Consider the following 22,236-nt stretch of genomic DNA (forward strand, 5'->3'; position numbering starts at 1 on the left):
AGGACAACCAACGTTGTCCTTGGTATGGGGGTTAGGACTTTAATGAAGGGGCAAATGGCAAGGAGGAGGTGCCATTTGTCATGAATGTGTATGCATGTCCTTCCCCCACCTTCCATCTCTCTCCCCTCACTCTCCCAAAGGTGTTGGACGTTTTTAGCTGTTCTTGTGCACTTTTTGAGCTGTTTGAGCTGTTTCAAGCCTGTTTTCAGCCGTTTTCAGCTGTTTTGACTATTCCAAGGCTAGTACACACTTCTAAGAAGTGCCAGAAGTCATTTTTGAAAATTTTCGTACGGACGTCCGTACGGTTGTACGGAGTCCGTACAGACGTATTCAACTGCCTCCAACAGGTGCCCGAGGTTGTCTTTTGCTGTGTTGGACCTTTGTGCACATGTTTCTGGCTACGTGGTGGCTTTTGGAGCTGTTCTAGACCAGTGCAGGCTGCAGGAGGAACTTTCCCTCCTACTTTTGGCACCCTCTCTTAAGAGGACTCATGCACAGATCTCGAGGCAATCATTTCGGGGCAGATCTGTGAACCATCTTTCCTCTACAACTCTTTCTTGTTCACCCTCCGCTCTCTACCTTCATTTCTCTCTTCCCCTGATTGCTGGAAGACACCTGCACCCTGCGGGGAGCCTGGACAGAGGATAGGTGCAAGGAAGGAGCTCGCCCCTCTGCCACAAACAGCGTGAGTTGGTTCCAAGTTCTGTTTTTCCTTGTTCTTTCTTGCTTTGCAACTTTTGCCACATGGCAGCTCTGAATCTTATCTCCCCGATCCCAAATCAAGGCAAGACCTCAGATTGTAGCCACACAACATCGTAAAGATATGAGACTCTACACTCTCTCTGATACACATGAGGTGGAGACTGAGGAACATGCCTTGATGACATGCTGAAAATACTATGAGATCCACGGGAGGTATCACTGCATCTTCACCCTTGGATACATAGACATGAACAAGATCATTGACCACCCAAACCAAAAATGTGCCGCACTCTTCGTACATGAGGTCACCCAACTCAAGTCTAGACTCATGAGGATCACCATGGACCACGGCCCCAGAAAAGAAGAGATCACATGCAACTTTCAGGAGACGCCAACTCTCTCACACTAGGCCAGCAAAAGACAAAACGGTCACGTGGAGCTTAGACTACTGACGACTGAAGCATGACAAAAACGGATATGATGAAGAGCTCCCCCATATTGGGAGCTTCATCTTTCTTATTCATATTGCTCCTAACTTTCATTTCATTTCACCATCAGTAGTCTCAAAGAGGTTTGATAGAAACCCCAGTTCCTCCATGTCCCAAGATGTATTCTTAGGTTGGATTCAGTTTTCCTTGGTCTCAAAGTCTTTTTTGGCCTTCAAACGTTAATAAGCTTTCTTTTTTTCTCTTCTCGTTGACGTTGTTGATGTCCTGCATATAAAACAGAAGTAATACACAGCTCATCGAAGCTATAGTTCCGGCAAAAAAATACAGGCCAGTTCTTAGGATGTCTCCACAAAAGGGGGCATAAGTACTACAGATTTGTATATGAACATATGGACAGTAAAATATTATGCCTATTTAAGCTCCTACATGGGTAACCAAGAATAGACTGAGAGGCTTAAATGCCCCATATTGCTCAAACGTGCAATGAGTGTATTTCTATCTCTAATTTACAAGTGAGTTAGTTTCACCTCACAGAGTCTCTGCAATGTAAATGGCGGTCCATCCACAAACAAATCAAGGCCTGCAGCAAAAGAATTTATTGTTAAGACACAGCTAGCTTTTGCATTGGGGTTCCCCTGCACCATCAAGAGTTGGCACACCGTGTTTTTTTATAAACTATTGCAAATGATAAACCGATTCTCATGCTTCTGCAAGTTTGACTTCACGTCTGTACCCAATCCCTAAGACAGAACATGTAACGGATAGAAACCAATCAATGTGCTGATGTGTGTGCATGTGCATGTGCAGACGCAATTGTCACCTTCAAGAAGACGCCCTTGCAGATCACTGAATGTTTCACCAGACACAAGGATTTGCCGTCCTCCAGAAGCAATATGAGATTCATTATACTGTGTCAGAATCTGCCCCATATTACAAAAGAAGCAACTCAAAGAGGTTCTGTGGCTAGCATATATATACCTTTGTAAGACTAGAATAAGTCCAATCATATAAATTTAGATTTTCAGCATAGAAAATTCAGCAGTACTTGCAGCTACAGTTTATACTCTATAAGTCTTTCGTACCTCCATACCTGCTTCAGACGAAAGGATAGAAGACATTTCAGCATACACCATTCATGCCTGCAACATTCACAATGTAAGATGCACCACCTGATGCAATTTGATGGCAGGAGAAAACATACTTCAATTAACAGTTTGCACTCTAAGACATGTGTGGTTTAAACAACACAGTTCGTGCCAGAATCCAATTTCAGAAAAATTACAGTACAGTAAAACCAAAAAACCCTTGTCGCACAGACATGTGTATCACAATCTGCCTTCCATTTTCCTTGCACTACATTAAAATGCAACTATGTAGGTGGTTCAAATAAGCTGGGCACTAGCAAGTAATCAGCTTTTTCCTGTTCTCTTACTCTACCTTTTTCATCTGCACAAGAAGGTTAGAATCATAAGATGCATTTGTCAACTTTATATGCTCAATACTGTATAAGGTACTAAGCTTCTCATAGACGCATTAGCAACTTACAGAAAATGTGTGGTTATTAACAAACAAATGGAAAATGGAAACTGGCTAGAAGATGTAAAAACATGATCAATTGGAATGGAAGGAAAAAGATACCTGGTGTTTTCCTGGTCATTCCTTATCTAGACCATATCAACCATTGCCATGCTGTGAAATTAAACATCTACTTATAAACTGCTTTACCTGTTTTCAACTCAGCTTAAATTATACATAACAGTATCGACCTTGCTGTGTAAACTTCTTACTCAAATCCCACAGCTCAAAATGTTTATTTGCATGAAGCAGGAATATTTCTTTAATTCCAGGTTGGGATTACGTGATACATCCTTATTCCCCATCTACAATTTGCAATACTAGTCCTTTCAACTTACATTCATTGTTTGTGGAATCATCTAGTTAGGTGTATGTGGGTTTTTAACCTAGTCTAGGTTGACCTAGGGTTTAAGGGTTTTGTCCATGTTGACAACCCTTTGTACTCTTGAGTTTCTCAATCTTGCAACTGTTAGAAATGTCACTGCCCCACCTGTGAGCCCCCGATTGGAGGGGACAAGGGGGAAACTGTAGGGGGAAAAGCGCTGAGGGTACCTGGCTGTGTGGGGGATTGCGCCAGCACCATGCAGGGGCATACGCAGCAGTACCAGGACCAGCCAGCAGCAGCACAAAGGCCCAACATATGGGGCCTTATATAGGCCAGGAGGCTGGCCTAGAAACCGACCTAGGGGAGGCCATTTTGGCCCCTTTAGAGGTCGGTGCAGCAGGCTGCAGCCGACTGGCCTAGTTGGCCAGTTTGAGGGCACCAGGCCCTCCTATAAAAGGGCCTCCACTCCTCCCTCTTGAGCTTTTGTCTGCCCACATCTGTGGATGAATATATATCTGTCTTTCTCTCCCCTTCTCTTTGAATTTTGTTTGAGCTGCGATCAGGAGTGAGTGATTCTATCCTCTATGACCTGCTCTCACTGTTTCTTCACAGGCCACCTACTGTATAAGCATTTGGTGCGCATTTTGAGGCGACCTGTTCTTGGTCTGTATCGACTGTTTACTCTTTGAGTTTCCCATTCTTGCAACTTCAATTGGTGAGTCTTCGTGTTTTACTTGCTCGAAGCATTTTTCTCCACCTCCAACTCTCGCATTTGGTATCAAATCAAGTTGCCTCTTGCTCCCCCACACCTCCCATGCTAGTGCTGGCCTCGAAAAGCATTTCTATCGCGACAAACATTCCTGTTCGGCTCGTTTTTGCACAACAACCTTCACTTTTGGCATCAGGGCTGCAACCGACTGGCCTAGTCGGCCAGTTTGAGGCACCAGCCTATAAAAGGACCTCCACTCCTCCCTCGTTTCTGATCACCTCCACAAACCTGCCTTGCAATGGCAAGCGCGCAAGGAGAGGAGTAGACTCATGTTGTTTGAGCTGCAATTGGGAGTGTGAGGAGTGAGTGATTCTATTCTCTATTTCCAACATGGTATCAGAGCGGGGTTTCCAGCTCTAGAACGGAGTTCCTCAACAAGAAGGTGACTCCAATCAACACTCAGGTTTGCTGTGTGGTCAAGTTCTCTACTGCAAATTCATTTTTCAGTCTGTTGTTCACTATTACAGCAAGGATGGAGGACAAGGATTCTACTGTTGCCTCTTCAGCCCCTTCTCTTCCTTCCTCCTCCAGATTTCTCTCATTCACCATCCCGAACTTCGGAGAGTCAAGGAAACTAGATGGGTCGAACTACCCAATCTGGAAGGTGAAAATCTGGAGTCATTTAGTGGTCGGAAGTTGTGGAAATTGACAACGCGGGTGAAGGCAAAGCCGGAAGATATGCTGGACAGCAAGGAGAAGATTCTCATTCCAGTAGATGGAGAGGAGCTTGAGAATTGGGAAGACAGAGATGCCCACTCCCTAGCATTAATCATCAGGACCACGGCGGATTCTATTCTTCTGCATCTAGATGGCAGAGACGTCTGTAGAGGCATGGGCTATTCTAAAGGATCTGTATGAAACAGACAACACATCTCGTATTCTGCTTCTTCAACATCAATTATACAATCTAGATATGAATGAGGTGGACAATGTTCATGACCATCTAACAAAAGTCAAGGTGGTAAGGGACCACCTCACGGCAGTTGGTCAGAAGGTAGACTCAAGTCATCTAGCATCGCTAACATTACACAAGCTACCTCGCAGTTTCAAGAATTTCATAACTACGGTCACTGCAGGACAGAGGACCAAGCCTCTCACCTTCGAGGAACTTGGCCCTTTACTATTGCAGGAAGAGGCTCGGGAAAAGCTATTTACACAATCAGACGAGAAGGCTCTCGTGGCAAAGGGCAAGCCCGGTGAGGGTAAGTTCAAAGACTCCAAGAACAACAACAAGGCCGAGGATGCAGAGAAAAAGAGGCAGATGAAGTGCTTCTACTGTGAGAAGCTTGGTCATTCTACTAAGGAGTGTTGCATGAAGAAGGCGGACCTAAAGCAAAAGGAGGAGTCCAAGTCCAAGGAGGAGCCAAAGACTGAATCGACAAACGTCACGACCGGCACTCTCTTCATCATCACTAAGTACTGCTCCACTTAAACAGTCAGTGAAGGAAAGGAAGGTTGGTACATGGACAGTGGAGCTTCAAAACACAATTTTAACAAGGAGTGGTTCAAATCCATGGAAGGCACGCATCCGGACTTCAAAGTCACTGTGGGGGATAACCGGACTACAAGAAACGAGGAGCTGATTTCCGGTGTACTGTACGTACCGAACTTGTGCAAGAACCTTCTGTCTCTCTGTCAGATGGACAAGCACAATATGTTGATATTATTCGACAACGGCAAAGTCACTGTCACATCCAAGGCAAACGGAAAGGTGGTGGCTCAAGGAGTCGAGGAGCATGGGCTATATCGGCTCAACGCTCTGTTAGTGCACGGGGATCATGGCAGATCCAAATTGTGACATGAGCGATTCGGTCACGTCAATTATGACACTCTCATCGAGATGCAGAAGACAAAGATGGTGGATGGACTTCACCCAATTGCAGGCAATGATCGTGTTTGAAGGGCTTGCTTGGAGGGCAAGCAACACAGGGACAAGTTCCCACAAGAGGCCTCATCACGGGCCAAGAAGCCGCTTAAGTTAGTTCATGCCGACATCTACGGCCCAATGTCAACATATTCATTCGTAGGTTCGCAGTATTCTCTTTTATTTGTGGATGATTTCAGTCGCATGACGTGGGTATTCTGCCTGGCCAAGAAGTCTCAGGCTTATGAGAAATTCAAAGACTAAAAGGCCCAGGTAGAGAAGGAGAGCGGGGATGTAATCAAAGCCTTCCGCACCGACAGAGGGGGAGAGTTCACTTCTACTGAGTTCAATGGATTTTGCAACAAGCACGGGATCAAGAGACAGCTCACTACAACTCGCACATCTCAGCAGAATGGAGTTGCTGAGAGGAAGCACACGACCGTCATAGAGACAAGTTTGACCAAGTTACGAGAGAGGAATTTCTCGAAAGCTTACTGAGGTGAAGCCGTGAACACTGTCGTTCACATCCTCAACAAAACCAAGACAAAGGCTATTGATGACAAGACTCCATATGAAGCTTACTATGATAAGAAGCCCACAATATCTCATTGACGGATTTTCAGTTCTAATGAATTTGTTCATGTGCATAAAGATGAGCCGACGAAGTGAATCACATAGCCGAAGATATATCTTTGTGGGATACAGTGAAGAATCCAAGGCCTATCGCCTTTTTAACCCGAAAAAGAAGATCATCATTATCAGCACGGACGTGATCTTTGAGGAGTCAGAGCCACAGCCTGCAGAAGAGGTTCCTAAACTTCCATCGTCACCCCCACCCAAGGTCACCATCCAAGAGGTGGAGACGACTGAAGACCCCGACGAGGAGGAGGAGGAGGAGCATGCTGTTCCAGAACGGGCTCCCAAGGCCAGCAAAGGCACCTCCATCAGAGAAGAAGCTACCTCAATGATATTTGAAAACTTTAGCAGACTCACGGGTAAAGGACATTCCCGAGAGCAGTTCTAGAGTGCGGCGGTCTCAATGCAACATGAAGACTCCCTCCATGAACTACGCTACAATGGCTCAGCTTAAGGAGCGCCATTCCTTCCAGGAAGCAAAGGATATTCCAGAATGGCAGGAAGCCATGCAGGCAGAGATGGATGCCATTTTGAAAAATGACACCTGGGATTTAGTGCCCAAACCAACCAAGCGGAAGGTGCGGAAGGTCATTGGGACTAAATGGGTGTACAAGCTTAAGTTCAAGTCAGATGGGAGCTTGGACAAGTACAATGCGAGATTGGTGGTAAAAGGCTATGCACAGTCAGAAGGACTTAACTTCGACAAGACCTTCCCCCCCACAGCTAGGATGGTGACCATTCAGACAGTCATTGCCTTAGTTGCTCATCACAGTTGGCCTATTTTTCAGATGGACGTCAAGTCTGTATTTTTGAATGGAACCCTGGAGGAGGAGGTATATGTAGCACAACCACTAGGATTTCAGATTCCAGGATCCCCATCAAAAGTCTGTAAACTGAAGAAGGCCTTATACAAGCTGAAACAGGCCCCTAGAGCTTGGTACCAGTAGATGGATGTTTTCTTTCAAAAGATCGGGCTTCGACGCAGGGGCAAATCTTTATCTCGACACAGAGGGGGATTTGCAGCTAGTATTGATTCTATATGTGGATGACCTCATCATTACAGGGGATCATACGAAGAAGATTGCTCGAGTCAAGAGACTTCTCATGGAGGAGTTCGAGATGACTGACTTAGGCATACACTACTTTCTTGGAATTGAGGTGAAGCAGGGAAAGAGCTGTATCTTTATTTCATAGGAGAAATATTGCAAGGAGCTGCTCAAACACTTTTAGATGGAAAATTGCAAAGCAGCAAAGACTCCCATGGAAATTGGTCTACAACTGAGTGTGCGTGACCCATCTCAGCCGGTTGATTCATCACTATATCGACGCATGGTGGGGAGTTTGCTGTACCTCACCAATACCAGACCGGATATTTCCTACGCAGTTGGATTGCTCTGTCAGTTCTCTGCCACACCCAAGAAGGCCCATTGGGACGCAACTATGAGGGTGCTAAGGTACTTGAAGGGTACCTACACCTACGGCATCACTTATACGAGAGGCATTGAGTTGGGAGGTTTCTACGATAGTGATTGGGCAAGTGATATTGATACTCAAAGATCGACCTCTAGATATTGTTTCTTACTCTCATCAGGAGCTGTGTCATGGCTGAGTAAGAAACAACCTACTGTCGCCCTTTCATCTACAGAGACGGAGTACAAGGCTGCTTGTACAGCGGCATGCGAAGCATTGTGGCTCAGGTGGATCTTGGAAGACATGAATGTGGCCCGAGAAGATGCGACAGTGGTTATGTGCGACAACCAGAGTTGCATACCGATCGCCAACAACCCCATGTTTCACGCACGGACGAAGCACATCAAGGTCCACTACCACTTCGTTCGTGAACTCATCGACGAAGAAGTCATAGAGTTGATGTACAGCTCGGATGTCTTCAAAAAGGCGCTTCCCAAGGAGCAGATGGAACACCTCATTCGACGCATGGGGATCGGCCCACAGTTGTGTCATTGAGAGGGGAAAAGGGCTGACGGTACCTGGCTGGGTGAAGGATTGCGCCAGCAGCCTGCATGGAGGATTGCGCCAGCACCATGCGGGGGCATACGCAGCAGTACCAGGACCAGCCAGCAGCAGCACAAAGGCCCAACATATGGGCGAGGACATCAAGCACACATGGGAAGGTGGCAATTCATCGTACATCTCTATCCGTAAGATATGTTGGCCATGGACCTTGTACGCTGGCGAGACTGGATCAATCGAGAAGGCATGTCCTCCCTCCATGAGCCATGCAACCATCCCCCAAGTGAAGTCCCACTCCGCTGTGTGTGAGCCACTATCCTGAAGGCTGCTAGCCACATCCTCTGAGCTACAGGACATCCCCACAAGAAGTGAGGGATTGTCTCCAGGACTCTCTCTTTGTAGTAGAAGCTTCTACCATCTATACGCATCTACTCTAGCCACGGGCCGATGGGCAATCCCTTGTGAGCCAACAGCCAAAAGAAATAGAAGATTTTCCATGGTCTTATGCTAGACCAAAGACGAGGCCAGAAATGGGAGACGACCTGTTGAGGAATGTCCTGCTCAACCCAGTGGCGCTCCCTCGAGGGTATCCAAGCTGTTGCCTCCAGCTGAAAGCGTCAACCCAATGCGAGTCGTGTACAAGAAAGAGGACCTCATCTACCCTGTCCAAATACCCTACACGGGCTAGCCAGAACCACTCCTACTGAATATCACGGAGAGCGTCTTATAAAATTTTATCTAACCATGCAGTGCAATGCTCTTCACCCTTCAGATGATCTGCGCAACGAGAGGCTCGCCGACAGTGGTTACTGGCCTCCTTAAGAGCAGCCTTCTGTGAGGCACACAGAGTGCATAAGAACTGCCCCTCCCCGGGCCCCTTTATATAGGGGCTGGATGCCCCCAAACAACCAACCAGACTTGTGCGAAAAGACCTGCATCAGATCTGAAGGCTGGGACTGCCTCTTTTACTGCTCCTGGCTGTCACATGGCAGCCGTACTGCCATGTGCCAGTCTTTGGCACTGCACCAACATATACTTCTGCTCCGACCAGTCTCTGTCCTCTGCAAAGACAGTCGATGCTGGCTGCAGTCTGGCTGCAGTCCTGTTTGTATGTCCTATCAGGCCTGCCTTTGAGTAGCCGTTGCTGCTGCAGCCCTGGTCCTAGTACTTGCCCCACGTGCGGGCCCTTCTGCCCACCATCCAGAGCTTGTGCTGCCCTCCAACAGCAACCTGTTATTGCTGCTCATACTGCCCACATGGCAACCTGCATGCTGCCCATGTGGCAGCCCGGCACATCTCCACATAACTGCTCCTGTGACAATCTGTTATTGCTGCTCATGCTGCCCACATGGCAACCTGCATGCTGCCCATGAGGGAGCCCTGCACATCTCCACATATCTGCCCCCGTTACAGCCCCTTTCTCTGCCCACTCCTAGGCTCCTGGTCCCTATGTCCTTATTTGGGGGCTCACAATTGGAGAGATCACCAAATAATCCCAACATAAAAAGCGTATTTTCAGATATTGCAGGGTACTCAACCTCTTGGTTTGTTCTATGCCGGGGGGGGGTGATTCTAGCTTACATGCTTTCAGTGATTTAGATTGGGCTGGGAATTATGTTCCAGACACACCCCATCAAGGAATACCTCGAGAGAGTGGCATTTGCACTTGGAGGGAACATTGTCCCACATGCCCATGGGCCATCACAATGTCAAGGAAAGAACGTTATGCCTCGTACTTCACAAGTGAAGATAAATTAGATGAATCCAATGATGGACCCAAGGAGTATTTTATGCACAATAAGTCAGAGGCCTATAAGAGGGGAGTCAACCCATCCTTAGACAAAAGTTGGAACAGCTTGAAGGAGCTCAAAAACAGACAAAAGCAGATGTTGGAGCAGCAAATGCCAATTGAAAGATCAGTCCTTCATGTTGGAGCATGTAGCCTTCCACCCATGGAAGTCAAAGTAAGGTCACATGAAGGAAGCTATACAATTCTTTGAAAAAGAGGGGGGGGGGAGGGGGGGTTATGATTTTGTGTTGTTAATTTATCACTTCTCTCTTCTTCAATTTCCTTCAATTCTGTAAAAGCAAGTCATGTACATGCACTAGTCCAAATGTTTGTAAAGCACAATTTTTCCCTTTGTTTGTAGGGTAACTTAAAAATTGCCAATGGTGCTTTCAAAAATCTTTATCTTTTCTCTGTATTTCTGGTTTCAAAACTAAAAGTTGTTTGTTAAACCCTCCCCCTCAACTACATACAATTCGGCTTCCCTCACAGGGTTTCTAAATGTTATCAAATTTCAAAATGGCTCACGTTTTGGCAGGAAATTTTCCAATATGCAAGGTAATGTTTTAGAAAGAAAAAAAGAAATTTTATTAGTCTTCGGAAGACTGATGGGTCTATGAGACTGAAAGAAAACCTGATACAAATCACAGTAAGGGTGGAGCTACTGAAACGAGCATCATCACCCGTGCTGAATCCTAAGTCTGATCATACATAATCAAATACATCTGGATGTAACAATGAAAAGAAAAAGACTGGAGCGGAGCGGAATCCTCCGTATGTCATGTCGCCCTGGCTGGTGAATAGCCGGTGATGGGACGCTGGCGCCTGTCAAGGGGTGCCGTGCGTCTCGATCTCCTGGACGAAACTCAACACAAGACCAGAGCCACCGTGACTCCCGTGGGACGTATCCCGGGTCTAAACAATGACGAGAGGTCCCCCAGAGTGATCTGTGTGTCCCCTCGATGTCTCGTGTCGTGCTGCAGTTGTCGGGTCGAGGTCTCTGTCCTGTCTGCGGCTAGAGACTGAATGATCAATGTCACTCGATGGGAAGAACTCTATGATCTTGCTCTGAGAGGTGTTTGATGATGTGGCCAAGCCCCGTCGCCTGAGTAAGTACTCTCTGTGTCGGACCCCCTCGTGAATGAAGGCCGCGAGGCATCTCTGATCTGGGTGGGTGAGGAATCTGGAAAGGAGCCCGGAGCCGTCTCTGAAGAGGCAGTGGTAGCGACCTCGGATCTCGTAGTACACTAAGCACCTGAAAATAAAATGCTCCTCCGACTCAACTTCCTAATAGTCGCACAATATGCATAAGCGATGCTCCCTAGGAATCCCCTCTCCTCTGCCGCTCTCTATGTGGAGGCGGTGTGATGATACCCGAAACTGTCTGATGGAGATCCATAGTGAGTGAGGCATATGAAGCTCAGTGTACCACGGTGGTGTAGTAAATCCCTCCTCCGAAATATGAAGACAGTAATCTCCGTAGAAACTCAACTTCACTGAAAGCTCCCTCGGCTCCAACCAAGTCCTAAAGGTGTGTAGCTGCAGGAGATTCTGTCGAATGACCTGGTTGATGTGTGGCCCGATCGGGATGGTGGGTGGGAGTACCGGAGGGGCATCTAAACTGTATTGCAAAGGAGGTATCCTATCGATGTGAAACCCTAGTCTCACAAACCATCTGTGAGTCCGTGCATACCAGCATCACTCGTCTCCCTCTGCTGCCAACCTCATGGAGGAATCGAGAGCCAACCATGGCAACCTCTACCTCCCTGATTTGCAGTTCCCATATGATCTAACCCGGTGTAGATATGTGATGGTCTGAAAGGCTGCATCTAGCTGGAGTGGAGAAGCCCCAAACTCGGCCTAGATGATGTGATGTGGTACAGACGGTTTCCCCCGGATCATCCGTGAGAGCATGAGGGTCTACAGGCGCTCCACCCGTGTCCACTCTATCTCTGACATGTCAAGCCCCCAACAAGGGCTGCCATACATACCGGCTGGTCGGACCAAGAAGTCGAAGAGAAGAGCCTTGGTCCAAGGGTCCTGGAAGTGGGAGTGGAAGCATTGTCTCTCTAGCCGAGCCAGTGAGGCGTATCCCTACTCAGTTTGGCCTGCATCGCTGGTCTCATCGTGAAGATCGGGCCGGAGAAGATGACCCCCAAGTAAGTGTATGAGGATACGATCTCAACTGGTGACCCACCGAAAGTGAAAGTGAACTGCTTCCGTTGCATGTTTGCTCGAGAGGTGTTAAAGATCATGACCTTGGTCTTGCCAAGATTGACCTCCAAATCATGGGATAAACAAAAAGCTTGCAGTGCATCCAGGTGTCGCTAGAGCCCCTCGGGTGTGGACGACAAGAGTGCCACATCATCTGCATAAAGAAGAATCCTGATGATGATCCCGACAAGTGAGCAACCAGTCCCTCCGAACACCCCCATGAAAGTCTCAAGCTCATCGATGTAGAGGCCAAACAGGGTTGGTAATAAGGGACAACCTTGTTTGACCCCTATGGTACTCAAGATCTCATCTGTCCAACCTGCGCCTGTTTGAACTCAGCCTGAGACTCTCTCATAAAGTGCCATGACTGCCCAGATGATCTCCTGATCAAATCCCAGTGTCTGTAGGCGTGTGATGAGAGGAGCTCGAGGTACTGTGTCAAAGGCTTTGCGGAAATCCACAAAGCAGCAATATACCCTCTCCCTCTGTGATCTGGCCTCCTCAATGACACTCCTGAGTGTAAGTATGTGATCCATAATCCCATGGTCGCCTGAAACCGGCCTGATCCTCTGCTCTGAGCCCTCTCATCTCTGCGAACAGGCTGACTGACGCATCCAATACAGCTGCATAGATCTTGGACATACATGTCCAATCATGATAGTCCTGTAGTTACTCGGCTCCATGGGATCCCCTGCCTTGTGGATTGGGGTGATGGTGTTGAGTGTCCAAGTGCGGGGGAAGCCAAGGCAAACTGCGTCATTGAATAGCTTTGCTAGGATCGGGAGCTTTCAAGAAAATTTAAGTAGCAGCTCATATTCCTATTTATACTGTCTAGCAGCTGAGTTTAAGGTTATGCTTAAACATGAATTCCAAACTACAGAAAAACTCCCATGTGCTCGTATTCAATTAGTGTCAAAGGTAATGTAACTTCTCCTCAGGATCCATTTATCTGAATTGCACTAACCAACAAATCAAAGATCCTTGTGGCCTCATCATCGTCACACTTGTTACAAACATGCCAGGTGGACCATCTTCCTTGATCCCCATATGTCATCAGAATTCCATTAACCGTCACTATGTATCAATATCTTCTCAAACTTATGATCAATATCATGGAAGATTCCTAGCCTACCATCAAAATGGGATAGTCCCCAAGTACAGACAAATAAGTCAATGCCTACCATTGGGTTAGCCATAGCATAAACACATAATAACTGCATATCCATAATGTACATTGTTCATATCATTCAGCAGCATGGTGTTCCATTTATCAAAATCATATAATTGCCCTAGCTAGACAGCAGCTTTTGTCCCATTGGGACAATCATTACTATAGTCGTCATCAGTGTTGCATTGTCTGCATGAAAATTTCAGTATAAGAGAGAAGTCAAAACTAACCAGTAATTCCCGGTCCGAGCTATCACTTCCAGTATGTGCCTCAGCTCATCTGTAAATTGTTGTTCCGATTCATCCTGCCTGCAAAATAGACCAAGTTCCAACAACATGCAAATCTTCAACTAGCTTTGACAGAAAACATTTAACATCCTACACCTTCATACAAGTAGATATACAACAAAGCATCAGTAGAACACAAAAATGTTTGCATCCTTCACTGCATATCAAGGAAGAAATAAAACTGAACTGCATAAAGGAAATACGACCATTTAAGCTAGATATCAGAAAATTCTGGATTCTTTCATAGCCATTCTGGAATTCATTTGACTTAGGTCTTCAAAGACTCTACAAATTCCAATCCTTATGAAGCCTGTGCACAAGATATTAGACAACACACTCTCTGTGTTGACACCCCAACCTGATGTTTCTGAGATTCAACTTTGCCCAAGGGATGTTGGAATGGTCACCTCCCCATCCGTAAGCCCCCATATGAGGAGAGCATGGGCGGGGGTGAACCTAGGCAGAAAAGATAAGGGAGGGGGCAGCCACATGGGCAGCACATGAGCTGTCATGTGGGCAGCACAGCAGCCTTTCAGAGGCGCTTCAAGGGCTGTCTGTACGGGCTGGAACAGACCCCGAATAGAGGTGGACAGATGGCACTGACATCAGCAAAGGTGTGCAGACTCGGGACAGGTGGCGCAACTGTACGGAGCAATACAGGGCTGGATGAGGCCTGTTGGAGCAGCAAAGGAGGCTGCCATGAGGCAGGGACCTGCCTTTATATAGGCTGGGCCCTTGCCTTGATTGGAGGGCCAAGGCCCTAGAAGAGTGGGCCCAAAACGCCCCGGTTTGTGAGCCCTAATAGGGCTGGACCACCAGCCACAGACTGGCCGGCCAGTTTGGTGCAGGCTGGTCGGTTTTTGCCAGCCCCCTTGGGGCCTATAAAAGGAGAGGCATTTGGCCTCATAACATATCACTTGGAGCAGCCCTCAACCAGCAGATAGGAGCAGCAGCAGGACCTACCTTGGGCCTACATTTAGGAGGTGAAGGTGACCCAGAGCAAGCTGCAGACCAAGCTAGAGGTGCTGCCCACCTAGGCTGGCTTCCAGACAGCAAGGTGGAAGGGATCTAGACAGAGAGTCTACATATGCTCGAGGTGAAGCACGCGGGCTCAGAGATCTAGAAGTGTCAAGCTTGTAGTAGAAGGACCTTTTGGTATTGTATCCTGTCCTACTTTGTGGACGGACGGAAATATGAAGAGTTGCTTCTATATTTGTCTCTGAGCATTGTCTATTTACTGGCTTGCACATAAGTTAAGAAGTTTGTGATTCCACACCCCACACGCACACTGTGTGAGCTCCTAGGCATTACTATCAGTCTTCCGCTGTGCGTACCCTTTGTTGGTTGATTTCTAACAAGGGAAAGCTCACAGAGCGAAAGGCGAAGCACGCAAATGGAGCTTCCGAACAAAGAAAAATTGGAGCAGCTAGCCAAAGGATTGGGCAAAGCAAGAAGCAGCTCGGATCCACCCATCAACATCACGTTCAAGATGCCCAATCCATAGGCGGCTAGGATGGATCGCACATCAAGGTCACCATCACAAAAGCGTTGATAATACTTGCTCTTTCCTAGAATTTTGTGACCACCAATCACACTGTCATGACTTGGCATGCGCATCAAGCAGCGAGTGAAGACGCTAAGTTCGTGACATTAGACGACAAGGCAAACGGCACTACATGACAAAGCAAGTTGACGAAGGACCCAAGTATCAAAGGAATGCGGAGAGCACTAACACCAAGAATAGTATCATTACCTTAACCGACGAAAAGTCTTACCACCTAACCAAGGATGTCGTTGAAGGCCATGCACAAAGGATTCGTTCGAGCAAAGTCTATCAGCCTGGACCGATATGAAGTAATGGCACCTACTCACAAGGGAGGTGGGAACAGTTGTAATGCAAATAAGGTGTTAGAATCCTAGAATTTAGGGTCATTCCTGCAACACAAGCATCGTGTGTGTTGAGTGCAGCCCATAGCTGTTTGTATACAAGCCGATTTGGCTAAGTAATAGAAAGAATCTTCAAGTGCACAACAGAAAGGAGCAAGTTTTGATTTAGCATTGTGTGTTTCCTAGGCTATGTTGCTATAACCCTTCCTTCTATAGGTGAAGGCTGTTGCCCCTGTCCCTATAGATCTGACCGACTATGGTCAGCCAACCACCTCAATAGTACGGCTAACCATTAGCTAACATTGCAGGCTGACTTGCCCAACCGAATACCTAACTTGATGATTAAGGTGAATTTGACACCCTCCCAACCTGTCCTCTTCTGGCTGACTGTAATGAAGGCCAAGATTGCGCTAGATTAGTGAGGGTTAGGCCTAATTTAACTAGGGGATATTGAGACCTAGAGAGGGCCTAGAGAGCAAAAGTTGTAAAAGAGGACCCACACAAACAATACTTGTGGCTCGATATCATGGCAACATGTTACTTTGCACCCCCACAATCACCCATCTACAAAAACAACAGCAACAAATCCCGAGAAGATCCCCTCATGCATTTAGGGAGGATATAGCCAAGCTCTCTAAAAAGACTACAATATTCTATCAAGAGATTTCAATGCACGAACATAATCAATGCAAGGCATCATAACAACAGAGGGGAGAGACCCCATATGGATGGTTGATGTAACCAGCCTTCAGTTTCCTGAAGGGCAGTAAACCATAACTTGCATTGCATATTCATTATTCACAGCCACATTGCATCATTTCCAACCACTTAACTTTAAACAATTCCACTTAGAAACAACTTGAGAAATAACTCGATGGAGGCTAGAGTGCCCCTGCTCAATGAAACCAAGTACAAGACACCACACTGGCCCCAAACACTTGGCGCCCCTTCCGGTATTTATTTATTTCTTTAGGAATGAAATTGGTACATACAACAAGGGCTCAGCCTTGTGCCCTGCCCCACGGGCTATTCCACTGTCCAAGCCAAACCTTGGCTATAACCTGCATTCCATCCTAGTGCACACACTAGTACCCAAGTGCCAAGGCAAAGCTAAGGCATTCACCATTTGTCCATGACCAATTGTAAAGGTATCCAAGCATTTCACAAAGACTCTAACCAACTATTACTACAAGGCATCCAGACATGTCCCGAAATGCTCAAGCAGCCTCAAGGATTCCAAATGCAATTCACTGCCCCTCTGGCACTCTCCCAAGCACACCCTCTGTAACTGAGTGTCTGCTTAAGCCTGTAAGGCCCAGAGGAAGTTGCAAACAACAAACGGAGCAACAACAAGCTTCCAAAAATCACCAAATGCAATCACATGAAAGGGATAGTGACAAGAGAACTCAAACCAGCTTCAGACAACTTCAATCCAGCCCCAGATCAGCTCCGAGGAACTCCAATCCAGTCTAGGAAACCTCCATAGGCAACAGATCCAATGTGGAGGCTAACCGGAGGAACTGGCAGCTAGGAGAGGGGAAGGAAGAGAGAAAGGAAAGCTTCTTTCTGAGAAATGTGAGAAGAGCAAGGCTCACGGGTGTAGAGGCTTGGGCGAGTGAAGAAGGGCTAAACTTCCATGGCAGAATCCACCTGCAGATTGGAATCGACGCGTGCAGCTTCAAATAACAGCCCTGCTTCGGAATGAGTGCTTCAGAAAGCATGCAGCAGCAAATCAGCGATCAAAAACACCTCCGGATGCAGGCAGCAGCCTCGAGGTATGTCCAGTTGTCTCGGGAGGTGAGCAAGCAGCAAACCAGCGTCAAACCAGGCCCGTACAACAGCCTACGGACCTTGAAATCTGTGTAGAGCTGTCCGTACAGCAGGAAAAACAGCCCATACTTCAATTATGAGCCTTGAAAAACGTGCCAACTGACCCGTACAGCAGCACCAATGCCCCGTACAGTCCATACAAGGGCCTTTAATGAAGCGCCTGCAGTCTGTACAGCCGTACGGACTGCCTTGAAATGTGTGGAACTCCAAGAAAAGCGAGCGGGGGAGCTTTGGAAAACGTGCCAAGCCTTTTGACCTTCAAAAATGTAGGAAGAGCATCCCGTAACGTTGAGGAGAGGAGTAAGGAAAGGAGAGGTGGTAGGTAGTGCATGAGGTAATGCCACATGCCCCCTCATTCCAGCTCTAACCCTTGCAAACCAATGTTCATGGAACATTGGTTTGCCCCTCACATCAAAATTCTAACCCCTTCTAACCAATGAAACATTGGTTTCCTTGGGCCTAACTTTAAGACCCCTCTAAACCTTGCCTTGCCCCTAGCAAGTAGGCCTAGTGTGTGCACCTAGGGACTTCTGGGAAGTGTCTCTTCCCCTGGGCTAGCCCCCCTTCCCCTGGGCTAGCCCCCCTTCCCCTGGGCTGGCCCCCTAAGCCAAAGTTAGTCACGGTTCATAACTTCACGTCCCCGTGACAGTTGAAGTGGAAGAAGACAATGAAAGAAGAGAATGGAAAAGGACTTCAAGCGAAATCACTCATATGGGAAGGAAACTCCTCAGATTGTGTGGTTGTCACATGCACCCCTGCAGTTGGATGCAAGGTGACAACTGGCTTCATCGACAAAGTGCAGATAGTTGCTATGATAGGATATTTTGTCATATGCCGTGACCCCATTGTGAGCCCTTGTCCAGTGACTTTCAGGCACAAGCTACGTAGGTCAGTCTCTCAGCCTTAGGTCAAGTCAAAAATCAAGTCCTTGTTCACTAGTGCCCACTCTAGGTTTTGAGCTGTGTGCACCTGGTTCGAGTCCCAAATGGTTTAAGGTGTGAGGGCGCTCAGGGAGTTTGAGCCCCATATCACCTAAGCCTAGGAGGCACGAGGCTAACACAAGTGCTATTTGGGAACTGGTTAGGACCACCTCCTAATACCAGGTTTGTCTCAAGTGCTTTAATATGGTTAACACAAGTGTTATTTCTGCTAGTAGGGAGAGATGGAAAGAATAGCAATATCCCTTGGCACCCTACGGCGGGCCCAAGAGCCTTTGGTTGTAAAAGAGAAGGAGAGTGCTAAAAAGAAAAAAGTTTGGCCCTCCCTTCAAAAGGTGACTTGTACAAAAGGCCAAAGTGTTGACTTTGGTCTTCATTGTTGTTTGCACAAGTTTGAATATAAGCTCCCTCTTCTCTTCCAAGAGTGTGTTTTGGGTGTTCTCTTGTTTCCATTGTAGTTCCCTTGTGTCTGCCACTCCATCCCCCTTCACTCTTCTCTTCCCTTCTCCTTCTCCTTCTCCTTCCCTTCTCCTTCTCCCTCTCCTCTCCCCTCTTCTCCTTCCCTCTTTCTCACATGGAGACACATTGTAACAATACGGAGGCCGCTCAAGTGACACTTGTAGATGACCCATGCTTTTCATTGCTCCCAAAAGGAGTAGCTCGAAGTGGAGACTCCATCGGCATATCTTCAACATCCCCATGACACGTGAGTCACCGCCGAGACCCACCACATTTTTGGCACCATTGCTGGGGAGAAAAGGCATACTTTTGCATTGGAGGGGGTTCAGATTGCAGGGTACACTTTGTTAATGCTTATCAACGCAGATGATGTAGTCTTCTTCTTCGCAAAGAATAAGGAGAGCCTACAAACACATTTAGATCCACTGAAAGATTTATGCAAACACTTAGGCATGCAGGTCAATATAGACAAGTCAAAGGTAATGGTCATTGGGACACGCAATAAACAAGTAGATGTGGCATATGGAGGACCCCCTTGGAAATAGTCAACTCATATAAATATTTAGGATTGGGTTTCACGGACAACAAGTGGAATGCATGCAAGGAAAGAAGGATTCAAGGAGGTTTGGAAGCTCTATGTAGCTTCCAAAACAAATGCAGAAAGGCGCATCTGTGGAATTGGGAAATGAGAAAGTTTCTGTACACCATGCTTGTGCAGACAGTAATCCTCTACTGATGCCCTGCTTGGGCACCCGGGCTGTCTAGAACATACTGGCAAAGAATAGAAACTATACATAAACGTTAGGGGAGTGGGGGGTTAAGGCACAGACACCCTACCCAATCCTACTGGCTGAGACATGTATGATACCTCTAGAGGGGAAAGCATCGTGTTAGTTCATGGCTTACCTCAACAAAGTTGAGAATATGGATGCCGGTAGGATACCACACAAGGCGATGGAAGCTACACAAAGCATTGTTGAATAGAACAGGTCACCTCCCCACTTGTGAGCCCCCATATGAGGAGTGCATTGGGGGGAATGGACCATAGAGAAAAGATTAGCATGGGGCTGTCACATAGGCAGCACATGGGCTACCATGTAGAGACAAGAGCAAAGCACTTTTATAGTTCTTCCAGCCGGACCATACAGACTCTCACCCCACAGGCCTCCGACATAGTCGTGACCTAGAGCCAGCAACGCAACAGATCTGGCAAAGGATAGATGCACAGATTACACTTAGGGACATCCCTTCCTTGTTCAGAGTCGAAGTGCGGACTATGTAGCAATTAGCATGTTGATGCTCATTTAGTAGCTCCACCCTTTGAGCTTGTTTGTATCAGGTTTCTCAGTCTGATAGACCCATCAGTCTTCCGAGACTTTAATAAACGTTCTTTCTTTCTTTCTTTCTCTTCTCTTTTCTAAATCACGAACTTCTAGTACAAGAGCAAAGATTGGCATTCGAACTCTCCCTGCGCCGTGGGCTGGTCTGAATGAGGTCAGTGGAGAGGTGTTGCCACGCCACAGTGCACACCCTCATCAAGCTCCTCATCAACAGCGACCCCTACCCTGTTAGGGGAGCGATTGTTGCCACTGAGCCCCAGTGCCTAGAAGCCCATGTTGAGGCAAGAGCTTACAAGTGTCCCAAAGGTTCACCACAGCTGGAGACTAATTGTTGATGGGGTTAGAGGCCATCCCATCACTCAGCCGGAAGCAACTGATAGTTGCCATTTCGCCAACCAAAGCAAAGTTCAAAGCAACATCTACAAAAGGCTGTGAGTATGTATGGCTGAGATGCATTATGGACGACACGACAGTTATCCAATGTGAAACGGTATTGTGGAGAACCTGCACATTTGTATGAAGCAACCTGAGGTTCACTGCCGTTTCATCAAAGAGCTGATTCAGAACAGGCAAGTCAAGCTGGCCTACTGCCCAACACAGAGAATGCCTCCAATGAGTTCAGAAAGTCTCTTCATCGAGCACATGGAACCCTTCATATGACACATGGATGTGGGCCCACAATCTGTTCATTGAGAGGGAGTGTTAGAGATAAGTCTGTAAGCCCCCTATATGAGGAGAACATCAGCGCTAGACAAGTCTTTGTGGACTCATGTGCAATTCATGAAAAAGTTAGCGGTGACAGCACGCATGCATCGAACGCCTACACCAAAAGTAAAGCTGGTCCCAGCTGGCCTTTGATACACTGCTTCAAGAGCAGCTCAGGACTTTCAAGACATCAAGATTCACCTCTATGATATGCACGACATCAAAACATCCAAATTGCTATCTTTACAGGAGCACGTTTGATTACAACGCACCCACTCAAGACCAGACCCTGAACAACAGGTCCATTTCCTCTTGCCATCCATTGTAGCCACACCTCTCCAACAAACATATGGCATGGGCGAAGGTTTAAAACACAGCTCAATTTTATAATATTCCCCTACATATGCCTGAGAATGGCTATGCTCCCCAAATGCCTTGTGCCAGATGCCATGAGCAGGGCATGAGGTTCTATAGGTACGAGATGCTTAAATCTACTCCCTTTTGAAAGCCTCCGTTGCTGGAGAGGGCCTGATAATTTCAATTGCTTATGTTTCGTATCACAAATTACTTGGACGGAACGTTACTATTAGTTTCAACATGATCGTGATGTACACTTGTAACCTGCCTCGGGCACTGTTCCGAGCATATGCTAGACCTTCCCATTCAGGTCAAAACTAACCTGTTTTTATCCTTCCAGGTTTTAACTTTTCTATTCCCACGATTTAATTGAGAGGCCGCATTTTTAGGCTCCCTCACCTCCTCTGTTTGACTTGCGTCTAAATACCTCAGATTGAAGTTCGAGGACGGCTAACATAATTATAATCGACAAATATGCGTCGAGCATACAGCTACGATAGCGTCTTATAGAAATTTATAGATGGCAGTAATTCCGGCACCAGGAGGAAAAATTACTTACACACAGAAATTAGCGAGGCAGACTGCGCCGGGCAAATCAGAGAGCATGGTGCCCCCTCTTCTTCCACAGTTCCCAGGTACACTCTCTCCCTCCACAATTTGTGTCTATCTGATTAACAATGTTGATGACTAGTCACTAAAGGCCTTAATAAAATCCACATTTTCAGTAAAGATTATTATATTTCAAACGGGAAATTAGTTTTTCCCATAAAAATCATTTTTCCCACCGTGTCTTCAAGGCTTAAACCCCCCCCCCCCCCCCCTACGCCCGAACATCCCCATGGGAAATGCAGCCGCCCAAGTGAGCAAACTCCCTTGCCAACTTAGCTACCCTTGCACGAAGATTAATTAACAATGTTAAAATAACCCATGTTGCATTTCCATCAATAAGCACCCTAAAAAGAGGTCCATGGGGT

General features: G+C 46.9%; 1 protein-coding gene across 3 annotated transcripts in view; it reads right to left on the bottom strand.

Moving 5' to 3' along the window:
- The window catches only part of LOC147902261 (serine/threonine-protein phosphatase 4 regulatory subunit-like protein), a 52,385-nt gene extending 30,418 nt beyond the window's left edge, over window positions 1-21,967 (bottom strand). For 2 of the 3 annotated variants that reach the window (XM_087374998.1, XM_087374997.1), the window contains exons 1-5: window positions 21,822-21,967; window positions 13,690-13,767; window positions 2,242-2,290; window positions 1,972-2,071; window positions 1,679-1,731 (exon numbers count right to left, since the gene is read on the bottom strand). In XM_087374998.1, coding sequence (XP_087231124.1) covers window positions 1,679-1,731; window positions 1,972-2,071; window positions 2,242-2,290; window positions 13,690-13,767; window positions 21,822-21,868 — 327 coding nt within the window. In that variant the 5' untranslated portion in view covers window positions 21,869-21,967. Of the gene's footprint in view, window positions 1-1,678; window positions 1,732-1,971; window positions 2,072-2,233; window positions 2,291-13,689; window positions 13,768-21,821 lie in introns of all 3 variants that reach the window. The other variant, XM_087374999.1, reaches the window with a different exon arrangement.
- Between the last annotated feature and the right edge of the window lie 269 nt (window positions 21,968-22,236).

This window comes from Dipteris shenzhenensis, chromosome 5 (genome assembly GCF_047967505.1).
Source record: "Dipteris shenzhenensis isolate YYH24624 ecotype China chromosome 5, Dip_SZ_1.0, whole genome shotgun sequence".
NCBI lineage: Eukaryota > Viridiplantae > Streptophyta > Polypodiopsida > Gleicheniales > Dipteridaceae > Dipteris > Dipteris shenzhenensis.